The 18,823-nt window shown below is 48.1% G+C and overlaps 1 protein-coding gene across 1 annotated transcript in view; it reads left to right on the forward strand.

Annotated features, from left to right (window-relative positions):
- Positions 1-18,823, forward strand: part of SLC39A11 (solute carrier family 39 member 11) — a gene marked incomplete at its 3' end in the record, with an annotated part of 291,548 nt that overhangs the window by 86,062 nt on the left and 186,663 nt on the right. The window contains exon 5 of the mRNA XM_079724775.1: positions 7,981-8,101. Within this exon, the coding sequence (XP_079580901.1) occupies positions 7,981-8,101 (121 nt within the window). The remainder of the gene's footprint in view (positions 1-7,980; positions 8,102-18,823) is intronic.

Below are 18,823 nucleotides of genomic sequence, written 5' to 3' on the forward strand. Positions count from 1 at the left end.
GAATATGTCCTTGGGTCCCCATTGGAGAAGCACTGTTTTAGGCATGTGAGATTGAGTTTTGAGTTTCACCCATGGATCCAGAGGGCTGCGTTTTGTCTGTCTGTGCCTATGTGCTGTGGTTGTTTGCAAAAATGGCCACAAATTCTCCCCCGTTGTTATCCATATGATGACACGTGACCCTGGACCCCACCCTTCCCCCCTGCCTGCCCCCCACACACACACAACAAGAGGTACAGTTGGTTTATCCATCCCTTCAATCTGGATGGTCATTGACCTGCTGTGGTACCAAATGTGATGCAAGCAGAGACTTGACTATAGCACTTGACATTGGATGTTTTCTTCTTTTGCTGCCCCTGAAACCCGAGTTTGCCATATGAATGAGCCCACTTAGCTTGCTGGAGGACGACAGGCCTATGGAGAAGAATCTAGCAATAATAACTGATTGATGTTCTAAGCCACTAAGTTTTGGGGTATTTTATTACCAGCAGTGAGTGTCTGATACGCATGCATTGTTTTTCCTGGGAAGAGAAATCTTGCCTTTTAGCAGATTTCTGGAGGAATCTGATATTCTCCGAAAGGATAACAAAGGTCAGAAAAAGTTGCCTGGAAAGACCAGCTGGGGGTTCTCAAAATATTAAGAAGCCAGAAAAGGCTCAGCCTGGATTTTTTTTTTTTTATTAATTTTTATTGGGCTATAGTTGATTTACAATGTTGTGTTAGTTTCAGGTGTACAACAAAGTGAATCAGTTATACATACACATATATTCACTCTTTTTAAGATTCTTTTCCCATGTAGGCCATTACAGAGTATTGAGTAGAGTTCCCTGTGCTACACAGTAGGTCCTTATTAGTTATCTATTTTATATATAGTAGTGTGTCAGTGTGGATTTTATAGATAGATTTTAATGACTTGTGGGATTAAGGATAATCATTGAGGATTAGAAAGAAAATACTTCGTTGTACTTAGGTATTTGCGTTCATTTAGATTTATATTATTGTTTAAGGAAAAGTCATATTTTGAGTTATAAGAAAAAGCATAATGGTTTGGAAAACTCTGCCACTCGCCGTCTCTCTGTCAACCATGCTAGTAGGAAACCTGGCTCTTTGGAGCACAGCACAGAGCCGCTTGCATGGAGCAGCGATTGGAGGGCTATCTTTGCAGACCCTCAGGGAGCTGTACCTTTGCAGAGAGAGCTGTGTGGTGCTTTAGAATCTGTTGTGTGTGATTAAATAGGCTTGATTATGAATAGTAATTTGGCATCAGAAATAGGAGAAGGTTTTGTCCCTAAAAAGATAGTTTGATTAATAGCATACTTACATAGCTTAAACATAACTAGAATTCTGTAATGAACTCTGCCTTTGGGAAGCTTTAGGCTGAGGTCGTGGAGGAGATGGGGAGGAAGCTGGAAGATGTGGCCTTGGTGGGATCCTGGGCTTCGGAGTGGAGAGATCTTACCTTCCGGGAAGTGAGCTGGGCTGCCCCGCTCTGAGTATTTGTGCAGGAAGGGGAGTAGAGTTGGAGCGTCTGGGTGGAGAGTCACAGGGTGGGTGGCTGCCCATCCCCATGTGGTCTCAGGGCTGATGTTGAGGATCTTACACAACCGTCAAGGGGAGAGAAGCTGGCGCTGGGTAGAAAGTCATGCTTTTTGCCATTACCTAGAAACTCTGATACTTTTAAGCCTTTTCTTGCCCTCTCTGCACTAATCCCCTTTGCCTTCTTTCTCACGGCCTAAACATTTTGCGTTTACCCGGATCTTTGTCTTCTGTGTTATACAACATTTCCCCTCTCGTTTTGGAGGTTTTGTAGTGTAGCTCATTCCTGTAAATTCACTGAGTTCTTGGTCCCTGGACGCTGTGCTAGGCCCTCATAGGAGAGCCGGAAGACACAGCTCCTGCTCTGAGAATCTCATGATTTTGAGATAGCCAAGGAAACCGAGAGTTACTGTGCAGTTTGGCAAATGTGATGAGGGAAACATGTGTGGGATGTCAGGGGAGCACAGAGAGGGAGGCGCATTTAATCCCGACTAGGCTGGGTTTATCCGGGAAGGCTTCCTGGAGGAGGGAGCTCAGACCTCCTCATCCAGGATTTTAAAAGCATCAAGGATGGAACAATTAGAAGCTTGAAAACCTGATGTCATGCTGTTACTGTAAGGAGAAGGGGCAGACCTGGGTTGGGGTGCAATCCTAGTGCGCTCAGGCAAGATGAACTGTGCTTCCCAAACCAGTAGGGACCAAGGACTTTGGGTTGTCATTCTCCTTGTCTTTAGGGCTCCTGGCTATGACCCGGGATCCCTCAGTGTGTAGGCAAACGAGGCAGGGAAGACAGCAGCTACTTGTCCCCTCTGCCACTCTGTGTCCCTGTTTGCTGTGAGGCCAGCCACTCACCGCCCCATGCGCGCCCAGCCCTGGGCAGCAGGGTGCTACCGGCCTCCCCAGGAGAGAAGGTCATCTATTATGTAAGCATCATCCATATTCCGGCTGGTGATCAGGGGCGACATTTAATTTTTTTTCCATTATGGGGAATAATTTCAGATCATGGTATGAGTGTCATTATTATTGCAATTTCTTAGTAATGAAAACAGCATCCACTGTTTCCCGTCACCCTGTGTGTCTGGGTTAAGTGGGGAAGGCAGAGGCAGCAGCTGGTGGGGCGGTGGGGAGAGAAGACAAAGTCTGCTCGGGGCTGCCAGGCGCCCCCCCCACCCCCAGCATCAGTGCGCCTGGTTCCCCGGGGGGGGGCGCGCTCCGGCTTCCCCACTGGGGTGGAGCGCCCGCCTTGCTCTGGCTGTGTGTGGCTGGCAGGGGGCACCAGTGAATCCTGCGACCTTTCCCTTTGCTCTTCATCAGGGACCTGTGGCCCCCTGACAAAGCTCAGTTAAAGAGACTGCTCTCCACAGGGCCGGGGAGGCGCAGAGACATCCCGGAGGACCCCCCGTGGCCTGAATCGGCATGATAGAGGGTGTGCCTGTGTGGGTCCGGTGGAGGTCAAGCTTGCCCCAAGCACGTGGGCGAGTATATGGAGGTTGATGTGTTCTGCTTCCCCTGATGGCTGGTAACAGCAATGGTAGGTCCCAGTGGGAGAAGAACCAGAGACAGGTGAGCGTAGGGGAGGATGCTCTTGGGATGCGGGTGAACGCATCCAGCTGGTTGCCCTGAGTTCTGGGGGCTGCAGGGCCCGCAGGGCTTCGGGACCTTGTGGCGAGTTTCCATTTGTGCTTTGCGTCGTTGCCATCGTAGACTTCATTTGGAGACTCCTGCATCCTGTCGGGTTGCGCTCCAGGCTCTCGGTCCTTTTGTGGCTCGTTTCTTTGGGGCTGTAGAAACATCAGCAACCAGCAGTTGTCTTCCTGGGGCAGCAAACGCTGATGAACAGCATCTGGATTTTATTCCTTGGGGGAGACGTACATATTATGTTTTGAAGTTCTTTGGCTTTCACGTCGAGCATGTTGCAGGGCTGCTTTCCTCCCTTCCCATCTCATTTTGTTTCCTCCTTCTTTCCCTGTCTCTCCACTCTCCCCCTTTTCCTTCTGGAAAGTGCTAGGCTTTTCCAGCTCGCGTCTCTTGGCGCTGTCTTTTCAGAGTGGGTGGAAGTTGCTCTGTTTATTCTGAGCCAGGGATTTGCCCCAACCATTAATAATAATAAAATAATAATAGTCACAAGAGGACAATGATCTCAAGTTCCTTGGCCCTGGATGGATGTTGCCCAGCGCCTCCCAGCAGCCCCCTCCCTGCTCTCTGTACTGAGCTGGATTTGGAGGATTGGCTGGGGACGGGGGAGGAGGGCAGGGGAAGCACTGGGTGGGGGGGGTGGGGTGGCGGGTGATGCAAAAGGAGAGGGAGATTTGTAGCTTGGGAAGGAGCCTGTGTTTCAGTGCCTTGACATTTGGGGGCTACAAGGCGACACAGCAACCCTGAGCTGCCCAGAGTCCCGGGAACTCAGATGAAACAGTCAGGGGAAGGAGAGTGACTCACTGCCCCGCCGATGGGCAGCCTAGCGGGCTCTCAGGGCCGCGGTGCAAAGTCGAGAACAGCTTGCATTAGTCAGATGTTTGCCCTGGAAGGGATCACACCCTCACCTCGCCGTCCTTATGGGGCTGCAAGGATTGAGTGAGGTAGCCCGGATGGAAAAGCTTTGCAGAGATTTAAAAAAAAGCCTCAGAAGTGAAAGACAGTGTTGATATCAAGTAAAGGGGGGCATGCTCAGCAAAGCAAGAAGATGTAGAGAAGGAATTTCCCCCCCCAGGGGACTTGGTCGCCCCTGCACAGGCCAAGCTGTGTTTATTTAAGGCTCTGGTAAAAAACAACAACAACAATGCAGCATCCCCTCCACCTGCAGTGTCCTTGCTGGGTGAGCAGACAGGGCTCCAGGGAGTGAGGGGTGGTGTCAGGCCTGCAGGATGAGAGCCACCTTGGCCCTGCAGGTGCTTCCTGACTCTCCCCCAGCATCATGGACATTATGATAAAGCCACCAAGGCACCGCTGGTGTCCCTTGCCAGGCTGTTCCTTGAAATTCCAAGGGATGTATTTCTCTGTTTTCTTCGTCAGCAGTTGAGAGTGGAGGGAGGGGATGTTGGAATCCCGAAGGGAGTCTGAAAGGAGCCCCGGGAGGCTGGCCGGTGCCTGGGCTCAGGGATGCTCAGGGAGCACCGGGGCGTAGGAGCTGCCCCACGGCATCACCCTGTGGGTGCTCCCTGCCACTCCCACGCTGCACAGTTGCCCCACCCTTCCCAAGGCCACACGTGGGACCGAGTGCCCAGGACGGGGGCGGGTATAAGTGGGATCTGCTGGGGTTTTGTCCAGCTTTTTAAAAGGCAGCCTCTAAGTGAAGCTGGGGTGGGATTGTATTAGTACACCCCTCCCCCAGCACTGAAATAAAGCAGTACAGCCAGCGGAATGTAGGTTGATGAGATGGTCAAAAGATATGGCCAGCAGGGGGGTCATGGTGGGGGGCGTTTGCCCTCCTGCTCAGTGCCTGAAAGCCCATCTTCGGAAATCAGTGTGGCTTGTTCCCTTCCATTCAGGTCACTGCTCAGACACCGCCTTCTCAGAGAGACCTCCCTCAGCACCGTGTCTGGAGGAGTCCTCCAGCTTTGCGTTTCATAATGAGATGCTAGGAGATGCTAGAAGAATGCCTGGCTTGGGGCTTGAACCTGGTACACATGACAACTGTCCTATGTAACTATGGCGATGAGTTTGTTTTTCTTCTCAACATTATCCCGACCTGGCCCTCGACTTTATAATTTATTGTTTGTTTATGGTCTGTCTCTGGAAGATCCGTGTGGAGAGGGGACTTGACTGTTTCGTACCATCAGGACCTAAAATGGTTCTGGTGCACAGCTGATGCTTAATATAAGTTTGCCAAACACCTGGAAGGCAGGCTTCCTGGAGGAAGCGGGAAAATTCTTATCTTGACAATAAAAAGAGGGTCTGTGCATTCTCAGCATGACCAGCGATACAGGGAGGTCCTGATCGTCCTAAATCTTTCTGAAGCAGGGTTTCTCAACTTCAACACTGTTGGCATTTGGCCGCATCGACCTCTGTGGTGGGAGACATCCTGCATGACATGGGGCTTTTAGCAGCATCGCTGGCCTCTACCCACTAGATGTCCACACCCTTCTTCTCCCCCACGCCCACATACAAAAGCGCCTATTGCCAGATGTCCCCTGCGGACAGAGACACCCCAGTTGAAAACTGCTGTCCTCGATTAAAACCAGGGTCTCTCCCAGCTGCCCCCGACTGATCAGCCCCCTTCAAAGCAGCAGCCCCGAGCGTATTAAGGTGGCCGCATCTCTGCTGTAATGAAGTGGCTCTCTTTCCATTTCCTTCCCCCCAGCTCCGCATCAATCACGTTCTAAAAAGAAGCAAGACAAAGGAAGAAACACCAGCCGACGCACGCACTCTCCTAGTAATACACGTCTTTCATGGCTGCAGTGATTCCTCAGATGTCAGCGTGAGATGTAGGATTAGAAATAATTAAAGCTTATAAACAAACAAAGAGCTGCGACTATGCGGCCCGAGGCACATGGCACAGACACCAGCTGTCACTCAGTGGGGGGGGGCGGGGGGAGGCGCCGGCCTTCCCCAAGTCCCTTCTGTCCCCAAGAGTCGTCCATCTGCAGCGTCAACCTTGACTCATACAGTGGGACAGTCTGCCACTCTTGGTGCCTCTCTCAGTGACAGAGCAGGTGAGACCCCACAGCCCCTAGGATTCTACAGAGGGTCCTAAGAACTTTAATGAGGGCAGCTCAAACCACACCACCAGGCTTTTTTTCCCTTTTAAAACAAAGTTAAAGGAGGTGTCGGCACCCTTATTAAAGTGCGTTATAGGGGAACTATATTCCATATCCTGTGATAAACCATAATGGAAAAGAATATGAAAAGGAGTGTGTGTGTGTGTGTGTGTGTGTGTGTATATATATATATATATATAACTGAATCACTTTGCTGTACAGCAGAAATTAGCACAACATTGTAAATCAACTATACTTCAATTGAAAAAAAGTGCATTATAGAAGACATTGTAAATAAATGATTAGGACAATATCAATATATTGGAGAAATGAGAGGATGTGAGAGGAAGGGTTTATGTTTTCGTTGTTCACATTTAGTTGGACAGAAATAGTGAAGTAAAATGTCAGAATCATTAGTTTCTCTTTCTGATCCGTGATCAACATGATGATGAGAAAACAAGAAGGGGTGTGTGTGTGTGTGTGTGTGTGTGTGTGTGTGTGTGTAAGACACAGCCAGGCATAACTTTTGTGAGATTCCTTCATGAAACTTACCCAAGAAAACAGTTTTAGTATTTAATTATGAATAGATGGATTTCAGTGATTGGATGAACAAGCCTTCTTCTCTCCCCTATTAGGGACACACGTTTATTAATTAATTAATTAATTAATTAATTAATTAGCACTGGGTCTTAGTTGTGGCAGCGGGCTCCTTAGTTGAGGCTCGTGGACTCCTTAGTTGTGGCGTGCGAACTCTTAGTTGCGGCATGGATGTGGGATCTAGTTCCCCGACCAGGGATCGAACCCGGGCCCCCTGCATTGGGAGCGCGGAGTCTTGTCCACTGCGCCACCGGGGAAGTCCTGGGACACACATTTTAAATGGAAACTTCTGTTTAGAACTATTTTTGCCTGGTTTTCAAAAAATATCTGCTGTTTCTTTCCCCATCGAGGTGATCCTGTTCACCTTCCCTTAGGGTCTGAGGGTTCCTGCCCATGTCTTCGGAGGAGAAGTTCACAGCCCCGTTGTAGGTTCACTTGTTTGCCCCTCCTGTGTTCCACGGGGACATAAGCTCCATAAGAGCTAGAACTTGGTTAGTTCACCAAGTATCCACACCGTTGGCCGTCAATAAATATTTGTTAAATAAACACGGGGCTCAAAATCAAACTTTGCGTAGTTAATGCAAAAACAGTCAAAATGACTGGTTACGGACAAAGCAGAGGGTGACATGGTGATCTGAGGCTGTCTGGGCTTTGCCTCCAACTGTGCTGTTCCTCCACGACTGTCACTTGCCCTCCTTTGAGGTGCTTTTGTTTGACCCTTGTCCCCTTTTGATCTCTGGAGAGGTGGTGACCTTGGCTCCTGCTGCGAGGCTGCCATTGAGCGGACCTGCCCTCCAGGCTTCTTTTGACAGTTGGGGAACTGAGTCCCTTCTGCCATCTGCCCAGCGGTGCTGAATCGTGGAGGGGGGTTTGATGTTCGGCCCGCTCTTTCCCAGTGTGTGTTTTTCCCATTTCTAGGATCAGCACCGACGCCTCAGGTCCCATTGTTGTCATCCTCAAAGTTCTGCAGCCAGAAAGCTTGTTGTCTTGCTCTTGACTCAGCCCAGCCTGACAGCTGGGTCTGGCCCGGGGACTAGGCTGGCCCGGGGCTCTCGGTAGAGAAGGGCAAACCACCTTGGCTGCCGGGAGCTGGAGGGGCCGGGGGAATGAAGGCAGAGAGGTGTGACAGTGATGCCCCTGCTTCTCGTTTCAGGGTGCAGCAGAAGACCCCCAGATGGCCCTGGCACTGAACCTCGACCCCGCGTTGATGAAGAAGTCTGATGCTGAGGGTCCCAGGCTGCTCTTCCCCGAGACTGAACTTTCCATCCGGATAGGTAGAGCTGGGCTTCTTTCAGGCAAGCTCCCTGCTGCAGACCCTGGGCCGAGTGAGACAGGGGAGACTCAGGCCTGGTGGCGGGAGGGATGGCAGGGAAATGCCAGGTGCTCTGTCCTGTCCTGGCCAAGTACCCACCCCGCTGTCGCACGGCGCTGAGCCAGGGTCTGGCCCCGTGCTTTCCTAACCCATTGGTTCTCCAAACCACCTGCCTAGTGCACAGGAGGTAACAGGGCCTTTTGATTGCTCTTCCAGCTTGGACAAGTGCGCAAGGGCCACTCTGATGGGATTGGGCTGGTTTGGGTTGGAGTGGATGGGCACCTGTCCCTCTGGCTCCCCCTCCCTGAAGGACCCTGGATGTTCCTTTCCATTGACGTGGCTTTCGTCTTTTTGGTCCATCTGGGGAAACTGGCTGTTGCTCTCACTGATTCAGTTTGGAGCCAGAAAACCTGAAAACACTGATGGCAAAGTCATGCCTTTTGTCTTAAGTTAGAGGGAGTGCATCCCTCAAGAGGAATCGGGTAGGAATTCCTGAATCTCCGTCGGGGAGGTGCAGATTGGGCCAGTGCCCCCTGAGAAGGAGTTCAGAGGATTATGCCAGTTTCCAGTCTCCGTGTAGGACTCCCCGCTCCTTGCCCGGTCATGGCTCACCCAGGGCAGTTGGCTAATTTAAGCACCAGTTTGCACCAGGAGAGGTGGATGCCTGTTTTTTCCTTTGCATTTATTCAAGTCCCACGTTTAGCGGGCGAGCACCACCCGCCTCTCCCCTCCCCCACAACGCCGTGAAACGTTTGTTCCTCCCCCTCCCCACTTCTGTAAACCTCAGACTTGGGAACTAAAACCAGGCAAAGGATGTTGAGAACGGCTGCCTCCTGCCTCTCTTGGAGTTCTCCCTTAGGTGTGTCAGAGAGAAACAGACTGGTGACCAGTCGCTGTCTTCACATTAGTGATTTAAGGGAGAAAGTCCTTTCATGTTTCCGGGCTGGCACGGTTAATTTGCTGTTTCCACCCTGTGTCGGCTGAGGTGATCTCTAGACCGCGGTACAGTAAACGTACAAAAGTTACAGCGATGCCCCGGCCATTTCTCAGTTATCTGTGTTCAGCTTATGTCCTGCATGAATTATTCATGGAGAACTCGAATACCTTCTCCACTTGGGTTGCGGCTCACTGCCGCCTACCGCTTTGGATGTGGGATGTAATCAGGAAACGAGAATCCATCTAACATGAGCTCAAGTAATAGAGGGTTAGCACGGAAACCTGCCCGCTGTGTCCAGTCACTCTTGTCATTCATACTCAAATCAGAACCACTCGGTGCTGTCTGCTGTTCTCCTCTTATTGGAGAGTCAGGAGCTGTCCAGTGACCAGCGTGGGGCACCATCCTCCAGTAGAGATTGTCATTTTCCATGCCGAGTCATGGGAACACAGGGACAGGAGGCTTTCTCTCAATTCTCCCCAGCTATCCTGTCGTGGAGCTCCTGTGATCCCCTAGGAAGACATTATGATCCTGATTCTTGTTTTTTTTTTGCTATAAAAATAAAATAGGAGACATTATGGTCCTGATTCTTTTTTTTTTTTTTTTTTTGGTATAAAAATAAAATAGGAGACTTTATGGTTCTGATTCTTTTTTTTTTTTGCCATAAAAATAGAATAGGAGCACCTTTTAATTTATTCTGAGGCCAGTAATACCCTGATACCAAATGGATATCAAGGCATCACAAGAAAACTACAGACCAGTATATTTTTAAATAAGACAGAAATACCCAAATCACTCTAATGCCATATTTACGTTCCTAATTCTGAGCCTTCTCTACGATGAAGAAATTGGCCAGATTTTATTCTATCCCATTTTTTCAGTCTTCAAGGCCACAGGTGGGAAGGTTCAGTGCCTGTCAATCAATCAAAAAAAAAAAAGGTAAAAAGGGGCAATCCCTTTGAGATGAACCTTTTCCGCTGGGGCCATGGGAATATAGGGCCAGCGGGAGTTGACTTTCCTGGAAAGTCTCCCAGGATTGCTGGATCTTCTTGGCCACCCCAGGGTGGAGCCGTGAGCGGAGACTGCGTGGGAGATGATGCAATCCCGTCCTCTGCTCAGAAACACCTAGGCATCGCCTGTTACCAGGTTACCAAGCAACCCTCAGTCGTTGTTGCTAACTGTTCAGATACAGAGGCAAATGCAGCCTTTGGGGGAGCACAAAGATGGTTTGCAGAGATGGAGGGAACCCAGCCACCTCCGGAAAGGTTGCTGTTCTTCCCACCTGGACACACCTGTGGCTGTCAGGCAGTTGAAGACTCTAAAACTGGTAATGGCTATTTGATGACTGGCCTTGTGCAGATCAAGTCTGAATACGTGTTATTTGTACCATCTGGATTTGCCCTTGAGCTAGCTGTAAATGGAGCCTGGAGATTGGTTTAATGGGTGTTTAGTGAATAACATCAGCCTTTAAAAAATAATGTTGGCACCGCTGTTATAATGTCTCATAATTGGTTCAACAAGAGGAAAAGCCAGAAAAACCACACTGTGGGAGAGGAGGTCCAGCTGCTCTGAGCATCGCCAGCAGCCCAAGCTGGGAAAAGCATGCATTTATGAGTGCTTTCCTATGTGTGTCTTGGTACCAAATGTTTTACAATATCAACTGTTCTCAGGGCCGGGGATATTTTGGGACTTAGCTAGACCAGAAGTTCTTATAAATCAGTCTCTCTCTCTGTCTCTCTCTCTCTCCCACCCCCCTCAACTATTTATCTCTCTCCAGCTAGCTTTCTTTTAATTAAGAAAGTAATAACATGGATTACAAATAAAAGTAAATTTTCTTCCACCTTCAGATCCCTTATGGTCTAGGTTCCCAACTCAGACACAAACACTGTTTCTAGGTTCTTGTGTTTCCTTTCAGAAATATTATGTTTATACCATCATACTTGGCCCGTTATTCTGTGCCTTGTGTTTTTCACTTAATAACACATTTTGGGCTTTGTTTCCTGGGCATTCATTGATTCTTATTCTTGGCCATGATTTTACCTAATTAGTCCCCTCTTGATGGCCCTTTAGGGTGTTTACACTCTTTTGCTATTATAAAGAAAGTGGCAGAGAGCACTTTCATGCATACATCTCTATGGGCAATTCTATTGTCGAGTAAATTCTAGAAACGAGGCCAGGGGTTCTATACATCTGGGGTCCATGAGTGGGCACCAAAGGGTTTATGAACCTCTTGGAATCTAATGCAAAAAGATACGTGTTTTTGGAAGGCAAAGATCTATAACGTCCATCACACTTCAGATGGCTCCAGTGTTTATCTAGAACTTGGCTTTTTTGCCTCAGCCTCCCCTATTCAGCCTCCAGTGGACTTTTTTTTTTTTTTCTCATTAGCACTCTCTTTAGGCTAAAGAAGGGTAAATTTTTTTTTTGAAATTTAACATCTTTATTGGAGTATAATTGCTTTACCATGTTGTGTTAGTTTCTGCCGTACAACAAAGTGAATCAGCTATATGCATACATATATCCCCATATCTCCTCCCTCTTGTGTCTCCCTCCCACCCTCCCTATCCCACCCCTCTAGGTGGTCACAAAGCACCGAGCTGATCTCCCTCTGCGATGTGGCTGCTTCCCACTAGCTATCTATTTTACATTCGGTAGTGTATGTACGTCCATGCCACTCTCTTACTTCGTCTCAGCTTACCCTTCCCCCTCCCCGTGTCCTCAAGTGCATTCTGTACGTCTGTGTCTTTATTCCTGTCCTGCCCCTGGGTTTGTCAGAACCATTTTTTTTTTGGCGGTACGCGGGCTTCTCACTGTTGTGGCCTCTCCCGTTGCGGAGCACAGGCTCCGGACGCGCAGGCTCAGCGGCCATGGCTCATGGGCCCAGCCACTCCATGGCATGTGGGATCCTCCTGGACCGGGACACGAACCCGTGTCCCCTGCATCAGCAGGCGGACTCTCAACCACTCTGCCACCAGGGAGGCCCCAGAACCATTTTTTTTTTTAAAGAAGGGTAATTGTTAACTGCCCCATTTCCATACATTGTTTGTTCTGAGAGAGGAAGCTGAAACTTTTCAAGGGTTTTTTTTTTTTCATGGATCCATTATCATGGCTGATGGAGGATTGTCTGTAATTTTGTGTACCCGTGGAAGGAACAGAAGTAGGCATTATTCTCCAGGAGAGAAAGGTGGATTTAATTTGGGAAATTAGTTGTGAAGTGGCTTCTATTTATTATCTATAAACCTTTCCAAAGCGTGTTGGGTGGAGAAGTGAACGGGGATTTAAGTCAGGCAAGAGTAAGCCGTAAGAAACTCTGGTTAGAAACACATTTTTCCTTGATGCCTTATTCTTTTATGTTAGGAGAATTCACCTGGCAGTGATAATTCTACCTGGATAGCCTGGCAGATGAGAAACCATGTTTTGCACAACAAAACCGATGCAGACCTAGCGTCAAGTGGCTTATAAATTTGGAGAAACTACCAACTCCAGTCACGTGTATTTGTTTGTATCTTAGGAATTCCTCATTGGTTGTGCTCTGGACTTGCTGGGTGGCATCTTCCCGTAGAGCTAGAGCTGATCTTGGGAGACAGAATTTGCCTTTTCCAGCTCAAGGTTCCCAAGTGCCCGACCCCCAGATGAGCATCTACAGGGCTTGTTCACTGAGAGTCAGGAAGGCGCTTGGATGTGCTCTGATGCCCTTCCCCCTCTCCAAGGCACCCCCATCTCTCCTCCAGGTATCATACTGTCGTCCTTCAGTCATGTACTTGGAATCCTTCCTCTCCCCTATTTTCCCCTTTAAGTATCCTCCCTTCGGTGCTTCTGGGAAGAGGCTTGATCAACTGTTGAACGTGGAGGCATCAGTTATCGACAGTGTTTTACTCCCGCTCACGTGTTACGTCTTAGCTGAAGGGTTTTCACACTGGTTGGCCTTTGGAGGACTATGTTTTCCAGCACACATGTGGGCCTGGGGCCGGGAAGCCGTTGCTGTGGGGTGAGATCCCTTCTCGGAGGCCAGCTGCCTGTTCGCTCTGTAAGACCAGCCACGTGTATTCAACTCCCAGCTCCTAGATTTCCTTGGCTCTGAAATCCTCTAAAATAGCTGAATCCCAGGGAAGCAAAGAGGACTTTTTAAAAACAGCTTCAAGCTTCCTCTGACAATCACATTTTTCTTTTCCCATATCTTCTAATTTTCCAAGTCTTCCTTGACTTCTGTCACCGATATTTCCAGTCAAATTTAGTACACTTAAATTTGATCAGGAGCCAGATGTAGCTCTTAGGAGAAATTTTGACTTTTTTTTTTTTTTTTTTTTTTTATGACTAGGTCTCCAAAATAATGTGTTTAGGGAAGTCTCTGAGAGGTTATTCGTAATTTTGAATTTTTATCAGTAAGCTCTCTACACATGAAAGAATGACTTCACAGTTATTCATGTAATTTAATGTCTTGGCATGTGGTTTTAGCAATTAGACTCTTTTTTTTTTTTTTTTTTTTCTATAACTGGTTGGTCAGGGGACATTTTCCAGTCTTCTCCTGGCCTCCTTGAGAGGAGTTGCCTGGGACCTAAAAAATAGGCAGGTCCTGGCTTTGCTCCGTCCTTTCCGGGTGAGGGCCTGTAACCTGGGCTTCTTCATTCAGAAGGGCATGAACCCAACCTGTCAGCACATGGCAATAGCACTGAGGCTCTTAGGCTATTAAAATATGCCACGTCTTAATTCCAAAACAAAACAAAACAAAAAACCCAAAAATATTTTGCCAGAGGACAAAGAGCAAAGTGTTCACCAGTAATAATTACCAGGACCTCTTTAGTGTCATGGAAGTTAAAGAAAATAAGGAAGTAGTACAGAAACACCCTCCGGAACAGGGCTCTCTGTGGGTGGCCTGAGTGTTTTGGCTCAGGGGAACATTTGGCTCAGGTGGATACATTTTATAGATTCTTCTGCTTCTGATGAACGTTACATTCTGCCTGCCTCATATTTACCACTCCAACAGCACTTTTCCTGTTTATTTGCTTTTTTTTTTTTTTCCGTTCCGATTTTCTGAGCTAGGCAGTCAACTTGGAGTGCATTTTTGTGAGGCCCAGGCCTAGAGGCAGTCTGGAACTTGTATACGTTTGCTTGGGCTGTCCTAACAAAGCACCGCAGGATGAGTGGCTTGTGCGGTGGAAATCGATTTTTCTCACAGTTCCGGAGGCTTGAGGTCTGAGGTCAAGGTGTGGGCAGGGTTGGTTTCTCCCGAGGCCTCTCTCCTTGGCTTGTAGACGGCCGCCTTCTCGCTGTGCCCGTACCTGGTCTTCCCTCTGCCTGTCTGTGTCCTAATCTCCTCCTCTTACCAGTCCTGTTGGATTAGGGTCTACCCGAATGACCTCATTTTAATGTAATTACCTCTTTAAAAACCCTGCCTCCAGGGCTTCCCTGGTGGCGCAGTGGTTGAGAGTCCGCCTGCCGATGCAGGGGACACGGGTTCGTGCCCCGGTCCGGGAAGATCCCACATGCCGCGGAGCGGCTGGGCCCGTGAGCCATGGCCACTGGGCCTGCGTGTCCGTAGCCTGTGCTCCGCAACGGGAGAGACCACAACAGTGAGAGGCCCGCGTACCGCAAAAAAAAAAAAAATAAATAAAAACCCTGCCTCCAAATACAGGTAAATTCTGAGTACTGGGGCTTAGGGCTTCAGCTCTTGGATTTCAGGTGGACACGACTCAGCCCATAACTGTGCTTAACAATGTTTTTGAAACGTTGTCTTCCCATGGATGGTAACCCACCTGAAGGAACACCAGGTGGCACATGCTCTTATTTGGTTCCCTTCCTTCATTCTTCCCTCCCTCCCTCCCTTCGTTCCATCTTTTAAATTCTCTCACTGTATTTCTGTCTCTTTTATCTGTTTGTCTCATACCTGGATGTGCTGGGAATGCTGAGTAAGTGTGGAAAAGAGTTGGATGAAGTTGGAGAGTTTCTCTGAGACAGCAAGTAGAGAGAAAGTCAAATGATTCGAGGTCCAATCTTACAAGACTCCTGGCAGGTTTGTGGTCTCTGCTAATGAAATTAAAAGAGTGGGGCAATGCTGTCCACCACCACCATCACCTGAAATGATCGGCTCAGGTAACTTCCGGGGAGATTCCTATTCATATACATTGGAATGTGTAGGTGTGCTCTCCTGACTGTGTTGAGTTCCCAGGGCTGCCGTAACAACGTACCACAAACTGTGTGTCTTCACAGAAACGTTTGCTCTCACAGCTCCAGAAGCTAGAAGTCGGAAGTCAAAGCGTCCGCAGGGCCACACTCCGATAACTTCCTTGATTCTAATAACTTCTGGTGGTTCCTGACGTTCCTTGACTTGTAACCACATCACGCCAGTCTCAACTGCCGCTGTCATGTGGCCTTCTTCCCTGTGTGTGTTTCTGTGTGTCAGTATCTGAATCACCCTCTTTTTTTCTTACAAAGACACCAGTTGTTGGATTTAGGGCCCATCCTAATCCAGTATGACCACTTTTTAACTAATTCCATCTGCAAAGACTCTATTTCCAAGGAAGGTCACATTCTGAGGCTTAGGTGGACATGAATTTGGGGGGAACCCTTTTCAACCCCGTCCATTGATCAGCGCCTCGCTCTGACCCCCTCCATGGCCAGGCTTCAGGGAGCTTGGTTAGTCCGGAGGGGGCTTTTGTCATGCACAAGGGAGGAAGAGGGGAGAAAATGGGAGGAAACAAGGGGAGGCTAATCCTGGCAATAATAGAAACCCACTTAAATTCATAGGGAGCCTTTAGAGCAGCTGCCAGGGCTCTTTGTCTGAAATATTCATTAAGCGTCTACCAAGGAGTTAGGGATACTGTCTCCTTATGCAAAATTTAACATTTGCTGGGCTAGCAGGTTCTATCCTATTTATTAGCATTCTGACACATTCATTTCAGCTCACAAGTCTATTAAACAGGGAAATGTGTTTTCAATGTACTTTTGGGAAGCATAGCAGACAAGTGTCTTGGGCAGCGCCAGCCCCGTCAGCATATTCCTGCCAAGCTTTCTTTACCCAGAGATTTCGGGGTGCCTGCTGCCAAAGCCGGGCAACCCGGGCTCTTTTCAGATCATTTCGTTTTGTTTCCCAGATGTTATTTTTTGCAGAAGCTCCTGAAGCTGGAGAAGCATAGGGTGGCACTTTGGTTTCAAGTATTTCAGATCTTTAGGGGTCCTTTCTATGTATTCACTCCCATCTCGATTGTTTATTTTTCCCCCCTTCTAGCTTTTATGGGAAGAGCCCAAGGAGGGAGCTGGTTTTGAGCCCATGAAACTGGGAGGAAATGGATGCCGCTTACTGAGAGAGGCGACCATAGAGCAGGAATATGCTGATGGGGTAGATGAGGAATTGGGCTTTGAACCTGTGTCATCAGCAGTGACAGCTCTGGCATCTGGGATGAGGTCAGTGCAACCCTGCCTTCAAGAAAAGGCATCCGGGCTTCCCTGGTGGCGCAGTGGTTGAGAGTCCGCCTGCCGATGCAGGGGACATGGGTTCGTGCCCTGGTCCGGGAGGATCCCACATGCCGCAGAGCGGCTGGGCCCGTGAGCCATGGCCGCTGAGCCTGTGCATCCGGAGTCTGTGCTCCGCAACGAGAGAGGCCACAACAGTGAGAGGCCCATGTACCGCAAAAAAAAAAAAAAAGAAAGAAAATAAAAGGCATCCGTGATAAGCTCCATTCAACCTGGGCTGTCTTTGTCAGCGCGTACCTCCTGTTCGGCCTCCCATCTCCTCTTTGGGCTGTGTGTGTTCTGGTATCTTATTCTGCTTTCTTCTCTCTGGTGCATTTCCCCCCTTCCTGGGACCAGAGAAAGAAAACAGCTCGAAGTGTCTGAACACTAAATCAGCTGTTGATTTTGAGGGTCACAGTATTTTGGAGATGTTGAGGAGTGTGCCAGTGAAACAGTTGGTTACCCAAAACAGGGCTGACTCTCAGGGTTCCCGACTCCTGATGACCCCAAACTAGTCATTGGCCTTGGGGGGTGAGCGGGGGGGAGGCAGAGGCATATTCCTTGAGGAGGGCAGAGGAAGCATGCGATGTCTGTCGCAGCTCTCAGATATGTGAGCCAGAGATCTCTGCCCTCTTCCCTAAGAAAGCAGGCTCAGCCAGCGGTATTGCCGCCCCGATCCCCGGCAGGTCTTGGAAAGATTTGCTCAGGTCAATCTCAGTAAACATTGATCGTGTTCTTTCTAGTAGGGAAGCGCCTGTCATACACATAGAAACAGTGAGGAGACATGTGCCTTCAAGGAGATTCAAGCGTTCTCGGGAAACAAATCTGGGCATTTTATATGGTTCAACCTAACATATGTAAACCTCTGACCATCCCTCCAGTGGGTCTTGAATATGTCCTTGGTGCTCCCACCCAGAGCCCTCTATTTTGAGTTATTTTGGGGTAAGGAGTAAGGTCGAGTTTGGAGTTCAGGCTTTTTTTTAATGGGGATGCTCAGTGGTTGCAACACCATGTATTGGAAAGACTGACCTTTCTCCATCGAATTGCCTCTGTGCTTTTGTAAAAAATTAATTGACCATATTTGTGTGGATCTACTTTTTTTTTTTTTTTTTTTTTTTTTTTTGCGGTACGCGGGCCTCTCACTGTTGTGGCCTCTCCCGTTGCGGAGCACAGGCTCTGGACGTGCAGGCTCAGTGGCCATGGCTCACGGGCCCAGCCGCTCCGTGGCATGTGGGATCCTTCCGGACCAGGGCACGAAATCGTGTCCCCTGCATCGGCAGGCAAACTCTCAACCACTGCGCCACCAGGGAAGCCCCTGTGTGGATCTACTTTTTGACTCTCCATTCTGCTTCTTTGGTTTATATGTCTATTCTTTCACCAATCTCACATTCTCTTAATTATGGTGGCTTTAGTCTAAGTCTTGCCATCAGATATTGTGTGTTCTCCCACTTTATTCTTTTTCAAAATTGTTTTGGTTATCCTTGTTCCTTTGAATCAGCTTGTTAATATCTACAAAAAGTCCTGATGGGCTTTTGGCTTTTGGTTGGGATTGCATGGAATCTATCAATTAATTTGCGGAAAACTAACATCTTAATAATCTTGTCTTCCATTTCATGAACATGGTATAGCTCTTCATTTATTTAAGTTGACTTTAATTCCTTCTATCCGTGTTTTGTGGTTTTCAGCATATATATCTTAACATATATTTGGTTAGATTCATACCTAATTATTTCCTTTTATGGTGCTATTATAAATGGTATGGTGTTTTAAATTTAAATTTCTAATTATTCATTTCTAGTATACAGAAATATAATTGATTTATACATGTTAGCCTTGTATCCTGCAACCTGGCTAAACTCATTTATTAGTTCTAAGAGTTTTCTTGTAGATTCCTTGGGATTTTCTATGTCACGTCTGTGAATACTAACAGTCTTATTTCTTCCTTCCAATCTGTATGCCTTTTACTTCTTCTTCTTGCCTAATTGCACTGACTAAGATGTCAGATAAGACTGGTGAGAACAGACATTCTTGCCTTATTCCTGATCTTAGGGAGAAAGCATTCAGTCTTTCACCATTAAGTACGATGTCATCTATATGTTTATGGTAGACGAAAGGCATTGATATTTGAAGAGCCGTCAAGTTCCTGAAAGGTGGCATGCTGCAGAGATGGTACAGAGTTGGAGTGGGTCAGAGAATACTGGAGAACTGTGAGACTGGGTTTGAATTCTGACTCCACCTCTTAGCAGCTGCTAGACCTTGGGCAACCTTCTTGCCCTGCCTTTTCCTTCAGTTTCTGTATCT

Source organism: Hyperoodon ampullatus (genome assembly GCF_949752795.1).
Source record: "Hyperoodon ampullatus genome assembly, chromosome: 19".
Classification (NCBI taxonomy): Eukaryota; Metazoa; Chordata; class Mammalia; order Artiodactyla; family Ziphiidae; genus Hyperoodon; species Hyperoodon ampullatus.